The 15,954-nt window shown below is 31.0% G+C and overlaps 1 protein-coding gene across 1 annotated transcript; it reads right to left on the bottom strand.

Moving 5' to 3' along the window:
• Nucleotides 1-527: 527 nt before the first annotated feature.
• LOC117787752 (sodium/potassium/calcium exchanger 3) lies at nucleotides 528-15,531 on the bottom strand. The gene is made up of 7 exons (XM_034626360.1): nucleotides 15,332-15,531; nucleotides 5,491-5,628; nucleotides 3,473-3,780; nucleotides 3,162-3,393; nucleotides 2,695-2,841; nucleotides 2,258-2,596; nucleotides 528-1,699 (listed from the first exon to the last, which is right to left on the bottom strand). The coding sequence occupies exons 1-7, from the start codon at nucleotides 15,405-15,407 to the stop codon at nucleotides 1,380-1,382; spliced, it is 1,560 nt and encodes a 519-aa protein (XP_034482251.1). The 5' UTR covers nucleotides 15,408-15,531; the 3' UTR covers nucleotides 528-1,379.
• Nucleotides 15,532-15,954: the final 423 nt, after the last annotated feature.

Raw genomic sequence — 15,954 nt, 5'->3', positions numbered from 1 at the left:
TCATTCATATTCACATTGTGTTTGTAATTTAGAAAATAAGTTTTATATACTTATAAGATTATACTCGATTCGAAATCACATCAACACTAGCATAATTATAGTTTTATTTTGCTTTTAAATTTATATTATTTCTCTCAGTGTATACTTGCTATATTTATAAGGTACATATATATATGTGTTTGATCTCATTTATCAACTTATTTATGTGATGTACAAGAACAAATTGAAAAGAAAGGCAAACTCTTAAAGTCAAGGGTTATAAAATGAAAATTCCCTTTTAAAAAGAAAAAATTCCCAAAACAATGTTGTTGTTATTTATTGCTTAGTATTATATGAGTCAACTGTTTGTAAGTACAGTGTACGCACACAGTGTGCACACACTTAGCAACAAATCACACACGTCTCGATCCAATCCACAGGCCACTTGAGAACCGTAAGACACTTGAGTGTTACAATTTCATTATTTTATTCACTTTTTTTTTTTTGTTATTGTTGTTTTGCTTTGCTATCATTCAAGAAAATCACAATTGGTAATATTTGTCGTTAAATGTATTTGTATAAATTAATAACAAAATGTATTTAGTTATGTAACTGTAACAATAACGGTAATGGTAATGGTAATGGTAACAATTATAATAATGCGTACACATTATGAAATATCAACATTGATATCAATATACCTATACATAATTAAGGAAAAGTCTAGCCAAAGGCCATAAATATCGCAGGGCACTTAAAATATGTACATATATATATATATATATACAGATATATAGTTAATATATAGATAGTTCTATACACTATATATAATTATATACAGCATTTGGTTACTTATTGGTAATTCGCTTTGGAGCTTATAACTCTCTTCTATCTCCTATATTATAGAATGTTGCGCTTTGGTACCAGTTGAAATTTGTGACGTATAGGGTATTATAAATAGTTGTGTGTTGGTGTGTACAGTGGGGAAAGTCTGTAGCAGTGGATTATTCATACCTAAACAGTAGACAGTCTTAAGAAGTACCTAAGCTAACAGAACAATACGAAAAAAAAAATCGAAAACATTTCCCAATGACTGAAGTTATTAAAACATTTGAATTTTGTTTAGTTAGAACGAAATAATAACTAAGGTCACATCGATATATACATATATACATGGATCTATTGCACTAAAGTTGACAGTTTGAATTTAACGGAATAAGTTCAATGATTTTGAAATTTCATTCAGTGCGTGTTGTTGCTCTGGTGCCAGCCAGAAGCTAAATAGCATGAAACTCCAGCTCGAAATTCGCGTTTATCGAACTGCAACTGCAACTGGAACTAAAGTTGGTATGGGAAGTGTAATCGGAACTAATTTTGGAATCGATAGTGTGTAATCGGAACTAGCTGCTGCAAACGAGTGGAAAGAACACGTTCATCTCGATCAATATCTGCAGCACTATGAACACTGTGTAAACGGTAAATAGGGCCACGCCCACACGTTTCGTTAATCGATAGCCACTACAACTTAAGATAATAAATAGCGCAATTGTCGATAATATCAATATGATAATGTTATACTCGATGCCTTGGGTGCCGACCTGTTGCTTCTCCCCGCTGCTGTAGTTCATACAGTTCTTCACGAACCATGGCACTCCCAGCGATAACAAGATGGCCAGGGAATTGGCGCCCAACGAGTTGGACACTCCAATGCCACTCTCACCTGTAAATAAAAGAAATAACAACAAATTAATCTTAATTCTCTGACTTATGTAATGTAAATTTAAACTTTGAATCGAGTTTTTAAATCGACAAGAAAATGAATAGAGTTGTCGATAGATTGCAAAATAATACATCGACTTACGCGTATGACAATTTGAAGTTTTTGAATAAGTGTCAAATGGAGAGTATGGGAAAAATACTTAGATCGTAAGTACGGGAAAAATTTACAATGATGAAAAAAAAAATATATTTTCCAATTTTGATGCAGAGTCAAAAAAGAGGCTGAATATTGATAATATTGATATTCCGCAAAGAAATCGGTAAAGATCTGACAAAGTTATGACATTTTGTAGTTTTAAAAAAACCTTAAGGGAAATGTGTGATAAAAATGGACAGTAATGGAGTAAAGTTGAAATTGAATAGAATTGATTTGACAATCGATATCATTAGCTCAATTAATCGTTAAAAAAGAATAATCGAGTTGAAGTAGAGTTGAAAATCGCTTCGCGAAAATTGACTTGTCTGTTTATCGTTGAATTTGTACATCACTAGTACTTACCATTTCGTAATGAGATCAGACTGGAAACCGCCTCGGGCATTGTGGATCCAGCGGCGAGGAATGTGAGACCCATGACAATCGTAGGTACACGAATGGCGACACCAAAGGCCGTCAACATCCAGACAATCACATAGGCATTAGCGCCGATTGTGATGATGCACATGATGAAGGATAATGGATACAAGCGGCGATGTCGCATCGGATGTGGAATGAGGACGCGCAGTAACAGTTTGATGGGGAATACAAAGACCCACCAGAATTTATAGAAATTAGATGCATTGTGGGGATATGCAAAGATGCTGTCTGGTCCCTGGTCCACATCCTCATCTTCGCCATTCCCTGTAAGCAACCGAAAAATATCGATAAGTTGAAGAGTCTGTTCTGTTATCGATTCTATAATATTGCTGCTAATAAATGAGGTTAGGTGCGATACTTACAGTTCTTTGAATGCGTCAAATTTGCTGTGGATGACATGGAAGATGTATTCTCCGGAAAGTTGACCACAAATAGACCATCACCCGACAGAGGATCCTTTTTCAATGGCAACTGAGCTTTAGCACTGTTCTCTGGGGGTTCGGTCAGATCTAAAAAACAACAATACAAAAATTTGAATTTTTACCGAATCTAATATAATAATAAACTACAAAATCCTTAAATAATAGACTATATTACAAGATTTAACTAAAATTTAATTAATTAAATTTTTAGAGGATAAATGCATTTTTAATTTTTCGGGTTTTTCATTAGATTTTACTACTTATATTCTATTAACATGTCCAGTTAAGTATGTTTTTAGTTAAATAAAACTTCTTAATAGTTGATTTATATATGCATTAGGAAATTTAGAAAATTTTTAATCATATTTTTGATTTTATCAGGAATTATAGGAATATAGTAAACTTACCGTAACGCGTGGAAAAGCAACAATTCATGCGATCCTCAATAAAGACGCGTATGGCGGGCATAAATTTGTTATTGTTGAACGTGATGAGATAGTAGAGCACCAGGAAGCCCATCATAATGCAGGATTCAACAAAACTGATGCTTCCACCCCAAGCGAGTACCAACAAAACGATAGTATTAAATATATAGATAATACAATCTCGCGCTATGGGCCACCAATCCAATTGTACTGGCTGCAAGCAAAACATATATATATAGATATATATATAGATATAGTTAAGAAAACCTCTTTTTTTGTTATTTGAAACCTACCTTATTAATACAAAGCGCCGCAAGACCCGCTACACCCAATGTATTAAACATTAGGGATCCAATAATTGTGCCCAATCCCATATCCGAATCGAGTATAAGCGTACTTATTGTATTTGTAAAGAACTCTGGCATTGAGGTGGCCGTTGCCATAAATGTTGCAGCTGCCACATCCTTGGACAGATGAAGATCCTCACAGATGCACTCGACGGTGGGCAGAAAATAATCATTGCATATTATCGCCAGCAATATAAAGAAATATATTGCGGCAAAGACGTGCAATACTACCCAGCCCTGGCGTAGCTGTTCCACTGTACAAATTAAGAGAAAACTCCATCATTATCATCTAATGTTCTATGTGAACTCAGCTTTTAGTGTATGAAATTTAATGAAATTTGGTGCAGTGGTTTACAATAGCTAATAATAAGTATATGTATTGAATTTGAACAGATTAGATAACTTTTCTTTATAGCTGTCATAGAAACGATATTATGATGTTAAGAAAATTGAGTAATTGCATTAAATTATGTTGTTTTATTATTATATACAATAAGTTAAGTTTCAGTTCAGAAAATCTTCCCTAGTTTTCCCATAAAATATGGTTAAAATTTGTATCAGACTTGATAATAAGATATTTTCAAATTTAGTTGCTGTATCTCTGAAATCTTTAAAATTATAGTATGGCTTACAAATTTAGATGCTGACTAAGAGTTTTAATTAACTTTAAAGGGCTGAATATATCTTTATCGTAGTGTTATCATGCAGTCTATGCAGTTTACAATCGCATTGGCATTCTGATACAATATTTATTACAAAACGTCAGAGTTAAACTAGAGATACATGTATACATGTTCCCAAGTGTTGTAGTTTAATTAAAGGTTTTCACACACAAGTTTGCCAGCGATAAGAAGCCACGATTTGAAGAGCAGCCAAGAAAACAGATACGAGAAACGAGTTAGAGAGCGTAAAAATAGACAATCAGGGGGTTATAATATAATAGTATGGTTTATGTGTGAAGCTTTTTTTTTTTTAAATGAAACCCATTTGCGGCGACTGATTTACTGGCCATTGCCAGTTTCAGCCTATCAGCTTATCATGCCACTTGTATTGACCCTGGCCCAGTGATAACGCGTTCGCTGAGCCAAACAGCAGGAAGACCGCATTGAAATTGGACACTGACCATTGCACGCAGGGACACGACAAGTTCAAGTGTAGATTTAATACTCTACCCTCTCTGTCTCTCTTAAATTTTAAACTACAAACGTCCACAAGTATGCTGTCCATCAATGTTTAATCAATGCCATAATGTAGATCGCATCTATGCAGGTGTTAAACATGCTCCAATCACATCATAAAAATCAAATCACAGTTAACATATAGAATCCAGTTATCGTTATTGGCCATTAACACTTGGTAACACTCAAAAAATAAGTTTTAGCAACTATACAATATATTTTAAAAGTTATAGCGCTCAGCTGACTAAAAAACACTTTAAAATTTTCTGTAGTCACCTTTTTTTGGCTGGAAAATTTGTTTAAAATCTGATTTTTCTCTATATCAATTTAGGAGTTGAAAAACAATTGTTCATCATAATTCCAGAAATAAACTTCTTTTTTTAACTGACGAAAATTCACTAAACAATTTTTTATAATTAACTTTATATTTTTCTTGTAAAGTTTTTAAAATCGAATTTTTATTCAAGTAATTTTTGAATTTATAATCTCATTTTTGTATCGTAGCTCGGGAAATAAACTTTAAAATTATTTTTTTATACCTATTTTTTTTTGAGAAGTTTTTAGGAACGTATATGTTTTCTTTGTTTTTTATTTTATCATAACTTCAGAATGTCAGCAACGAATTTTTTCATTCACCATCCAAATTTGAATCTTAAACTTTTTCTGTGATTTATGTTGCTATGATTTTTTAACTTTAAAAATTAAGCATAAGAAAAAAATAGCCAAGTAAAACAATGAAAATACCTTTTAAAAATAAAAACTATTAATTATTGTATAATAACTTACGTGTAAAGAACTCTGGGAATTCATCCAGCGGTGCATCGGCCTCTTCGCCGGGACACGTGCCCCTGGGCAGTAAATCGAATAGTAGCTGTTCATCCAAATATCTGAGCGATGTTTCCAGAAAATTGCTTTCATTATTCGCTGTAATATCAGACAAGAGATCAACAATTATTTATATAATATATATAATTCATTTTATGACTAAGTTTTCATTCATCTTAGACAAAGTCTAACTGTATATATCTGCGATACAGATAACATTCATGAAAGCTAATGCAGTGATAAGATTGAGTCTGTAACCCTGAAAATAACAGTGTAATCCATCGAGCGGACTGTGCGGGGAAGGGTAGTAAAGTTGCTAGCTACCCTGTAAAGATTCTTAAAGTACTTCGGTGGTTTCTTCAGTTTAAAAATTATTTGAAAATACATTGATCAAGCCTAATCAGAATATGATTTCTTTCTTAAGCACATTCCATGCATAAATTCTTCACTAAATTGATCATGAAGTACATTTATCAAGTTTTATTGGATATTCATGGATTCTTTTATAACTTCTACGCTTTTGAAGGTCAATTTTAAGAATTTTCTCGACATTCCATGGTATGTTTGATGCAGCATGACGAGCTCATTGAATGGTTTCATTTATTTCTCACGCAAAAAGCTTCGAAAATTTCACAATTCGTAGGCAGATAAACAATTATATAGCGCTATAATTTAATGGATGCCATTTCAATGCCTAATTGCATTAATTGTAAATCAAACAAGTCGGAACATAAACATTTAATATCAGTACCTTCCATGTTTTTTTCGATTAAGACTTGAATGGCCAATTCGATGGGATGTGCTTTATGATCTTGTTATTATTATTTTTATTATGATTGTTAATGTTGTCGCCGATTTGTTCCGTTTTGATAATCAGGAACTTGAGTTGTCATCCAATAATTCGAGGAACACTCATTTATGTATATACAATATAAAAGATTTGTTTTCGCTTTTAGCCATCTCTTTTATTTTATTGTCATTATTTGCCTTCATTTCGGCTTATCGTGAATGGGGCAAATAATACTCGAACTCGTATTTCGCCGTCTGCCATTTTATCTAGTTAATTCTAATGAATTGCCTACAATTAGTTGAGACCCTAGGCAAGATCAAACGGCTAGGTGGCCGCACTGTCTGATTGGCATGTCTTATCATATATGGCTCATATACCTTCTTCACTATTCCATATTTAAAAGATGAATCAGCCTTTAAGCACTCCAAGCCAGAGTATTTGCCAATTTCTAATGAATTTTGCAATGCATTAAAAACGGCATTTGTAATGTCATAAAGTTTGATAAGTTTTCTACATATCGTAAATATTTTATTCCTTTCTCTGATGATGATCACTTTCTAATGAATTTTTTAATGCATTAATTGCGGCATTTATAGTGTCATAAAGTACGATAAGTTGTCTGCGAATAGTAAATAAATTTGTACATTTCACTGACCTATGATAATTTAACTAGGCGAAGGAGTATTATCACTATTATTTAATGAAATTTGCAATGTATTGAATTAGAAATTTACAAAACTCATAAAGCATAAGTTTTTTTTTTTAACATAGTAAGTATTTAACTAAATTTATTCTCATGAACTACAAATTCTCGTATACTCCTGTAGAGAGTATCATATTTTTTCAATGAAATTTGTAATGCATTGAAACGGTAAATGTGTGTTTATATACTAAATAAGATGATGAACCGACTCTTTATAGCGAAAAAACTCTTTTAAGCCTACATAAACTATGTTATTTCAATGTAATGAAATGTGCAATGCATTTAAAGTAATATTATTAATGTTAAAAAATTATAATATTTTTTTAAGTGAGTCAAAAATTTCGCCGCTTTTTAAGTTTTATTTAATAGAGTTTAATTGCTTAGAGTTTAGCTAACTTATGCGCAGGGTATACAGTCGTCGGCTTTGTCAGCTATTTCTTTCTTCATAGTTATTGTTACCTATAAACAAACCCTTTGGTATTTGGTTTTGACCTTTTTCGCTTGAAACTCTTTCAGCACGTGCGATACGCTCGGCAGCTTTTCGCCAAGTTGTTTATGCTTAGTTTATTGTTGTTGTTTTTTCTTTATTAAATTTATTATTTCTTATTGTTTTTGTGTATCTGTGCTTTTTTCAAAAATTGCATGTCTTTTGCAGCTGCGAATGAAGCTGAGAACAATAAAATAAGCTGCAGCAATAATCAGACATCATGTAATAATTAAATAAAATTTAATAAACTTGAAATTGAAGCATGGCAGCCAAAAGACGCCGCAGCGCATGCCATAAATGATCGACGCGGCGATACCCTGTAAGTAGTAGTCAGCTCACAGATGCAATTGATATTGTAGAAAAATATTATTGCATTTAATGCAGATTAAAAACCTTGAATTTTAAAGGATATAAAATGGAATGTAACGAAATGGAACGGAACGAAATGAAATGGAACACTTTAATTGCAACAAAATTTAATAAATCTGAAGTGGAATAAGTTGTGAAAGCAACTGAAACAAAATGAAATTGCAATGACTTTACTAAAATTCCATATTATATGGATAAGCCTAAAACTATTGCCTTTATAAAGCTATAAAATGGAATAGAACGAAATAGAATAGAACGGAATGACATGAAACACTTTAATTTTACATAGAATGCACCAAATTGCAATAAAACTTAATAGATTGGAGTAGAATAAGTTGTGGAGGAAGCTGGAACAAAGTGGAATTGAAAAGTCTTTACTAAAATTCCATATTATATGGATAAGCCTAAAACTAGTGACTTTATAAAGGAATAAAATGGAATTGAACGGAATGGAATGGAACGGAATGACATGAAACACTTTAATTTTACATAGAATACAGTTAATTGCAATAAAATTTAATAGATTGGAGTAGAATAAGTTGTGGAGGCAACTGGAACAAAGTGGAATTGAAACAACTTGTAATAAAAGGGTATAAAGTGGAGCAAAACGGTTGTAATGTAATGAAAAAGTTTAAAAAAGATACTTCATAAACAAATAAAATAGAATAAAATGGAATAGAGCGCAATGGAATGGAACGGAATGAAACTAAGCACTTAATCTTACATAGAATTCAGTTAATTGCAATAAAATTTAATAGATTGGAGTAGAATAAGTTGTGTTGACAACTGGAACAAAGTGGAATTGAAACAACTTAAGAATCGAGTGGAACGAAACAGCTGGAATGCAATGAGAAGGTATCAAGAGAAATTGTAAAATGTGTCACATACTTCATCTGAAATTCGTTATACCCAATATACCCTGTAATTTTGTAGAAACTATTTTCAAAAGATTTCGGCTAACATTGAAACTAGCTCTTATGGCCTTTTATCGAGTTTTAAACGACCTGCAACAGGTGACGATTTTTATACGCGAGTACTCACAACAACAACAGCTGTGTGTGTGAGTGTGTGTGCGTGAGTGTGTGAGTGAGTGTGTGTGAGTGTGTGAATATGTATCTGCGAGTAAGCATCTAAAGCTTAGCTGCGCACAAACAAGTTTATTGAACCTGTTGACAGCTGTCGCTTGGGGGTTGGGGTTACGCCCCTTGATTATGGAGGTCGGATCGGATCGGTTCGGATCGGATCGGATCGAAACGTATTGCATCGGTGAAATACCCAAAGGGCGATGCTAAAAACCCAGTTAATACTATTGCAACAACAACTTTTATGATAATAGTATTTATTTATTAAAAGACTTTTGCGATTCTTATGCGGAAACAGCGACGCATTGTGAATCAATTAGGGAAGTCCCCTTGGCGTCACTATCCACCCCCTCCCCCATTCCCCTTCCCCCCATAACCCCTCTTCCCCACCGCGCCCAGCTGATACACAGGGAAAAAAATCTGCGCTTCCGAATTTAAAACAATTTTTAACATTGTCAAAAGTTCGATAATCTTGGTATACTTAATTCATTTACAGTTTTTCATTTGGCTCTTAGCATTTTGAGTTTCTTAAGATTTTTTTTTTTTTAGTTATGGAAAATATTTTAAAATTTTTTTTATGTGGAATCGTTGCCGTTTTATCCGCATATTGTCTCAATTTTATTTTATAATCCCAAATACTTTCTTAATACATTCACTTTCCCTAATAAAAGGTTCATTTATAAAAGAAATTAATACATATATTTAAGCTTCTCTAATATTTCTCAAGTATTACAGATAAGACATATGAAAATCTTTAAATAAATTTAGATTGCTATCAAAATTCGAATGTTTTAAAATTTAAATTTAATTGGCTTAAAAAGTCGAGAAAAAATTCAAGCAATAAAATTAATTTCGTGCATAAAATTTAACCAAGGCTCAAATCCAAATCATAACAAACCTTTAACAAAATTGTTGTAGTTTTGCAGGCTTGATTTTAAAATTTGCTTTTTAGTTAGATTTGTTTTCTTGTAGTGTAATATCTGTAACCCATTGATGCATTTCATTGTGCAATTTATCACTCGATTTGCAATCACAAAGCGTTTCCATGTTTGCCATAATTACCTGAGACACAGAAGTTGCCGACGCCCCCAAATGCAAAAAAAAAAATAAACAAAAACAAAAACAGAAAAACAAATGCATTTTGTTTATTTAATGCTTAACTAACTATTATTAACTCTTCTGCCACTCCACCAGCTTCTCTCCTATTGCAATCATTATTATCATTATTATTATGGTTACTTTTTTTTTCTTTTTTTAATATTGTTGCAACTTTGCCGTTTAATTGGCAGCTCGTTTCTCTGATCGTGTTGCGACTCAATGCAAATCAATCGGTTTCCCAAGCTGACTGAAAACTGCTTGCTAATTGTTGTTAAATAAACAAATGTGATTGCTTAGCACTGCACTACAAAATTTATGATTATTTTCCACAACTCGCATAGCTTATTAAATCTTGAGTTTTTTCCAGAAACAAACATATTTTATGTGGTGACAAAATTAAATGGAATATTATAAAAGCAACATTTAAATGAAATCTAATAGAATAGAATAATTTGAAGAAAAATGAATTAAATTGAAATAAAGAAAATGGAATAAAATCAAATGAAATTAAATGGAATAAAATAGAAATAGAAACAGTAGAAAGGAATATAGTAGGATATAAGGAATACAGTAAAAAATAATACAAAAAAATATGGAATAAAATCAAGAATGAAATTAAATAAAATGTTGAAGAATTAAATATGGTGATATGAAGAAAAGGGAAACAAGTGAAATTAAAACAGTTAATAAAAAATTTTGACAAAATTAAGGGGAATATCATAATAGGAACAGTTAGATAAGATTAAATAGAATAAAACAATTTGAAGAAAAATTAAGTAAATTGAAATAGAGAAAATAGAATAAAATGAATAATAGAAATAGAAACAGTAGACAGGAATATAGTAGGATATGAGGAATATAAGGAATACGTTAAAAAAATATATAATAAAATATGGAATAAAATCAAGAATGAAATGAAATAAAATGTTGAAGAATAAAATATAGTGATATGAAGAAAAGGGAAACAAGTGGAATCAAATCAGTTGAAAATGAAAAGAATGAAATATAAGGAAATGTAGAGAAGAGTAAGAAAGAAATATATGGAATGGAATCAGTGGGAAGGAAATGAAAATAAAAATAATATTTTAAAGATTACTGAAGTGGAATGGAATGACTTGCGAAATAAAAAGGAATACTGAAGAATTTAAATTAATGAAATGAAAAGGAAAGAAGAATGCATAGAAAACTATAGGAATGGAATCAGTTAGGAAATGAAACTTAAAAAAAAATTGAATCAAATATTTTTAAGAGGTCTAATCTGAGGATTAAGAAGAAGAGAATTGAAGTGTAGTAAGTTTTGAAAAAAAAGCAAGACCAGTTAATTTTTTTTGTTGGCAACTCTGAAGGAAAATTAACTTATTAAAGAGCACATCATATTCAGCAAGACTTTTCAAAAACCTTTAAAATTATACATATATTTAAAATTCCACTCTAATTTCATTTGGTTTCACTTTCGAGATGAGTTAAATATTTTCTTTCCAACCAAAAAAAAGAGAAAAAATTCAGTTATTTTCATGCATTAAATATGTAACACAGCATTGAGCTCGTTTTTGTTGTCTAGTGTTGGCATCAAACGAGGGCGCCGTTGTCTGTCTGTCGGTTTGTCTGGTCGTCTGCTCGTCTGGTTGGTTAGTAGGTTGACTTGTTTGCCTGTTTGTTCGACAAATACCAGAGATGATTATTATTAATATGCGCCGGCAAAAACAAAATAAGAAAGAGATGAAATAATAATAAAGAAAGAAACAACAAATGATGAAAACAAAACAAAAACAAAAAAACAAAAAACTAGCCAAACAAGACAAATATGAAAAGGAAAAATATATATAAATAAATAAATAGATAATACGCTTAATACTTGAAAAAGCAGTTAGTTGTTGTGTTTGCTGAATGCAAACGTCATGGATGCTGTGGGAAAAACGCATGACTCTCAAAATTATTGAACTTTGGATGAGACAACAGACAGACGGACAGACGGACGGACAGACGGACAGACAGACAGACGGACAGACAGACAGACAGACAGACAGACGGACGGACAGACATACGGACAGACAGACAGACAGGCACAGCGAGAGACAAAGTCTCAGACCGAGACAAAGTCTCAGATGCCAGCATAGAAGAGAGTTCAATTGAATTATTTGAAAAATAATTCAAAAAACTATTTCTGCCTTTTCATGTTTCCAGCTAATTTGTGATTGGAATAACCAAAAAAAAAGTGTTTTCTTCTAAAAATCTTAATTTATTTATACACATGGATAACGATTTGTGCGCGTATTGGAAAGGGATTAATTTCAAGGAATGGGGGAATTCCCCAGCTTATCCAGCTTTATTTATGCTGAGTACTTTGTAAATAGAATCATTTGGCGTTAATTGTAATTACCCCGAAACGACATTGTTTTGTTGTTTACGAGTAGGCAATAATTATGAAATGTGGGCAACACTACACACTTTTTTATTAGATAATCAAAAACTGAAGTACACTCAAGTGTTTGAGTTTGCTTTAAATCAAATTAGTTGTCTTTTAATGGTGTTAAATAATGTCTAATGAGTTATGATCTGTTAAATGAGATTTTCTGTTGTTATTTATTTCGCACTTTATGTGAGTTTTTGTCATATTCATTGATTAAGTTCGACTTGTAAATTAACTTTTTCAAATTAAAACATTCTTTCTTTTTATTACTTTGCTTGAACTAATTAAAAGCTCTGGAACAAACTGAATTTCTATAAATAATGTCTTTGAATCAACAGTTAATTTTATGAACTTGGTATTGAAACCTAATTTAAATTAATTTAATATTTTATACAATATTTTAAAGAATAAACTAATGTTTACCAAGCTTTAGTCTTGATTTTTTTTTATAATTTAAACTCGTAGAATTTCTTTTCTTAGTGGAATTTTAATGATTTCCTGATGTTGTCTACTTCCAAGTATTTTTGAAGCCTCTTTAAACACTATCTGCATCTAACATGTTGATAAAAGTTTGTCTTAAGTTACAGAAAAAAAACCCCCATTGTAAATATTTTATCTATTTTTTTATGCTTTTTCTAAGCAGGAGTGCCAAATGATTCATTTTTCAAATATTTTTAAATATTTGGAAATTCAGATAAGTTTTCGTAAAGGAACATTAAGTGAGAAATTCAACAAAAGCCATTAAACTATAGATAACTATACTCATAAAGATATCTGCTTATATCCATATTTATAACATTTGATCATTTTAATAATATTTATCTAAAATATTCTTACATATTTGGAAAACCAGACTAGTTTTCTTAAAGCAACATTAAAGGAGTAGTCCAATAAAATTCACTTAGATATATCTTTATTTTGTCTTATAGATATATCTTTTTATATCCAAATATTTGTAGCTGTACCATTCGATCAGTTTCTCAAGGCAATCAGCTGAAACTGGCTATAACTACTAGTTTTTCTATTTTTGGCAACAATCATGTTTCTATTTGTACTAAAATAATATACCTTATCGTTACTGAAAAGTTTGTTGTATTTTAATAAATATTGGACAACCGTATCAAATCATTTAATCAACAATAATTTATTTAATAAGTCTGTAGAGTTACATATTTAATCTGAAGCACCTGCAGTACAAAAATGAAAGAAAGACAACATAAAAATCTACGCAAATAAATTAAAAATAGAGCCAGACAATTGTGGGAGTTGGAGGAATGGAAAGACTTGAAAAAATTGGCTTATCAGTTGTCAAATTTGATAAGAACAACTCGTAAACATAATGTAAGGCTGCAAAATTGAAAGAGCTATATATCTGCATTTATAGATGATATATAGGTATATATATGACATGTTTTTTTTTGGGGGGTCTTTACATCTTAATGCTCTGCTGATAAGCTTTGAGAATTGTGGCAGCTGTTTGCAACATTGATGAAGCATCTCTGATAGTGAAATCAAGACTGAAATTTAACTGATATAATTTAAGTATTGCTTGATTGATCGATCTGATCGATTATTTGGCAGCTGACTTTTTTCTCTATAAATTAAACTGTGACTGAGAAAAACCAATTTGTGCCGAGACAAAAACCAAATATGAAAACTCTATTGTTATCATTAATTTCTAAAGGTATTCAACTCGAAATAGCTGCGGTTTTTAAACAAAATAAACCAAAAATATTTATTAGATAGATGTGTTTAAATTCAGACAGGCAGCATGCATAAATTTATTTAAAATAAAATCACTTGGGGTGTTTTTCTTTTTATTTGACGGGGAACTACCGCATAGTTAACATACACGTTAAACCACAAACGAAGAAACTACAAAATACACTTAAATATTTTGTTCACTATTTTCGCTATTATTTATAAATAAAGTGTTTTTTTTAAACATTTTTTGATGATTTTTAAAATGTACATATTTATTATAAAATGAATTTTAATTAATTTTGTTTTGCTATAGATTATTTTGTTCACTATTTTCTTTATTATTAATTAATTCAGTTTTTTTTAACCATTTTAAGACGATTTTTAAAATTTTAATTATTTAAATAAAATAAAATTTTTAAATATAATGCTTTATTTGAATTTCTTTAACCATAAACCACAATAGTTTTTAAGATTGTAAATTGCCAATAACTTAAACTAAAACTTATTCAAACAAAAACCAATAGATAAGCTTTGTTAGTTAAATACCTAAGCAATTAATAACTAAACACAAATTCATTAAATTTAGCTTAGTTTAACTTATTGAACTCGTTAAGAGTTAAGCACTTTGACATGCAATTTATTCAGTTTGTTCCGTATTTAATAGGGGAATTCCAGTGGGTTTATTTTCTTTTTATAAATAAAGCAGCTTTATTATGCAAGCAAATAAGACTAAAAAAAAATCAATATGATTTATTAGACTATTTCTAAAGTTGTTGAATTGCACAGTATCTACTAGCAAAGCAAGAACTAGCTTAAAAATTTTCATTAAAAAAATATTAGCTCAAAATATTAATTGTAAACTCATTTAAGGCAAAATAATAGATTTTAAGGTTTTAAAACGCTTACAAAAGTGGCTCAAAAATAACTACCTATAACTACACAAAGTATATGCTTATTGAGCTGGTATTTAATATATATTTATTTTAGAATCATCTGAATCACATCTGCTCAAAGAAGTTGTTAAAATTTCAATCGATTCATTAAAAGTTTTCATTTTTTTTGGCTCAGGGGAATTTCTTAGCACTTCACATTCTTACTCTAACTTTAATTAAGCATATATTTTTGTTGTATATTTTTTGTATTAATGCTATTTACTCACCTGTTGCTTGTGTATCCGTTATGAGGCTGGCAAACAATATGAAAACGCCAAGCAAAAGGCGCGCGTTTTTCAACATTCTACCAAAAAAAAAGCTGTCAAACTTTTACCAAAAACTTTGTTTTGATTTTATTACTCAATTACAAAAAAAAAACGAACAGAGAACAACACAAAACACAAAAAAATTTAAAAATATTTAAGAGTTTTTCCAAATATTATTATTTTTTTCGTTTGTTTATTATTGGAGAAACACACACGGCGTATGCGCAACGTGATTTGATATAAACTTGCAGCTGGTTTTTGCTTTAATTGCGCTTCGTTTGATTATCGATTCAATTTATGATTTATGCTAGATTATGTTTAAAATAATATTTTCGGGTTTTTGAATTCGATTGCAGCTGCTGGAAGTAACGGCAACCGCTTGGCTAGAATTGTATCGCACAACTAATTAAGTGCGGCCAGCGAGCGCGCGTCTTAATAATAAACAACGACGCCCGCGTCGCAGTCGCAGTCGACGCTGCAGTCGACGCTGCCGTCAACGTCGGCGTTAACTTTGTCAGCAGCAGCGACAGCGACAGCAGCTATAGACGTAGTATTATTGGATGATAACTCTGACTGCAGACAAG

The sequence above is a fragment of the Drosophila innubila genome, chromosome X (assembly GCF_004354385.1).
Source record: "Drosophila innubila isolate TH190305 chromosome X, UK_Dinn_1.0, whole genome shotgun sequence".
NCBI lineage: Eukaryota > Metazoa > Arthropoda > Insecta > Diptera > Drosophilidae > Drosophila > Drosophila innubila.
Note: the sequence above shows the minus strand (reverse complement) of the source record. Positions and strands in the feature narration are given on the sequence as shown.

What these genes read in the sequence shown, in the direction of transcription:
- LOC117787752 (XM_034626360.1), bottom strand. Translation starts at nt 15,407, where the DNA reads ATGTTGAAAAACGCGCGCCTTTTGCTTGGCGTTTTCATATTGTTTGCC. An exon ending in TTGCTTTTCCACGCGTTACG is followed by an intron (nt 2,842 to 3,161) that starts GTAAGTTTACTA and finishes GTTGTTTTTTAG; the next exon opens with ATCTGACCGAACCCCCAGAG. An exon ending in TCTGATCTCATTACGAAATG is followed by an intron (nt 1,700 to 2,257) that starts GTAAGTACTAGT and finishes TTTTATTTACAG; the next exon opens with GTGAGAGTGGCATTGGAGTG.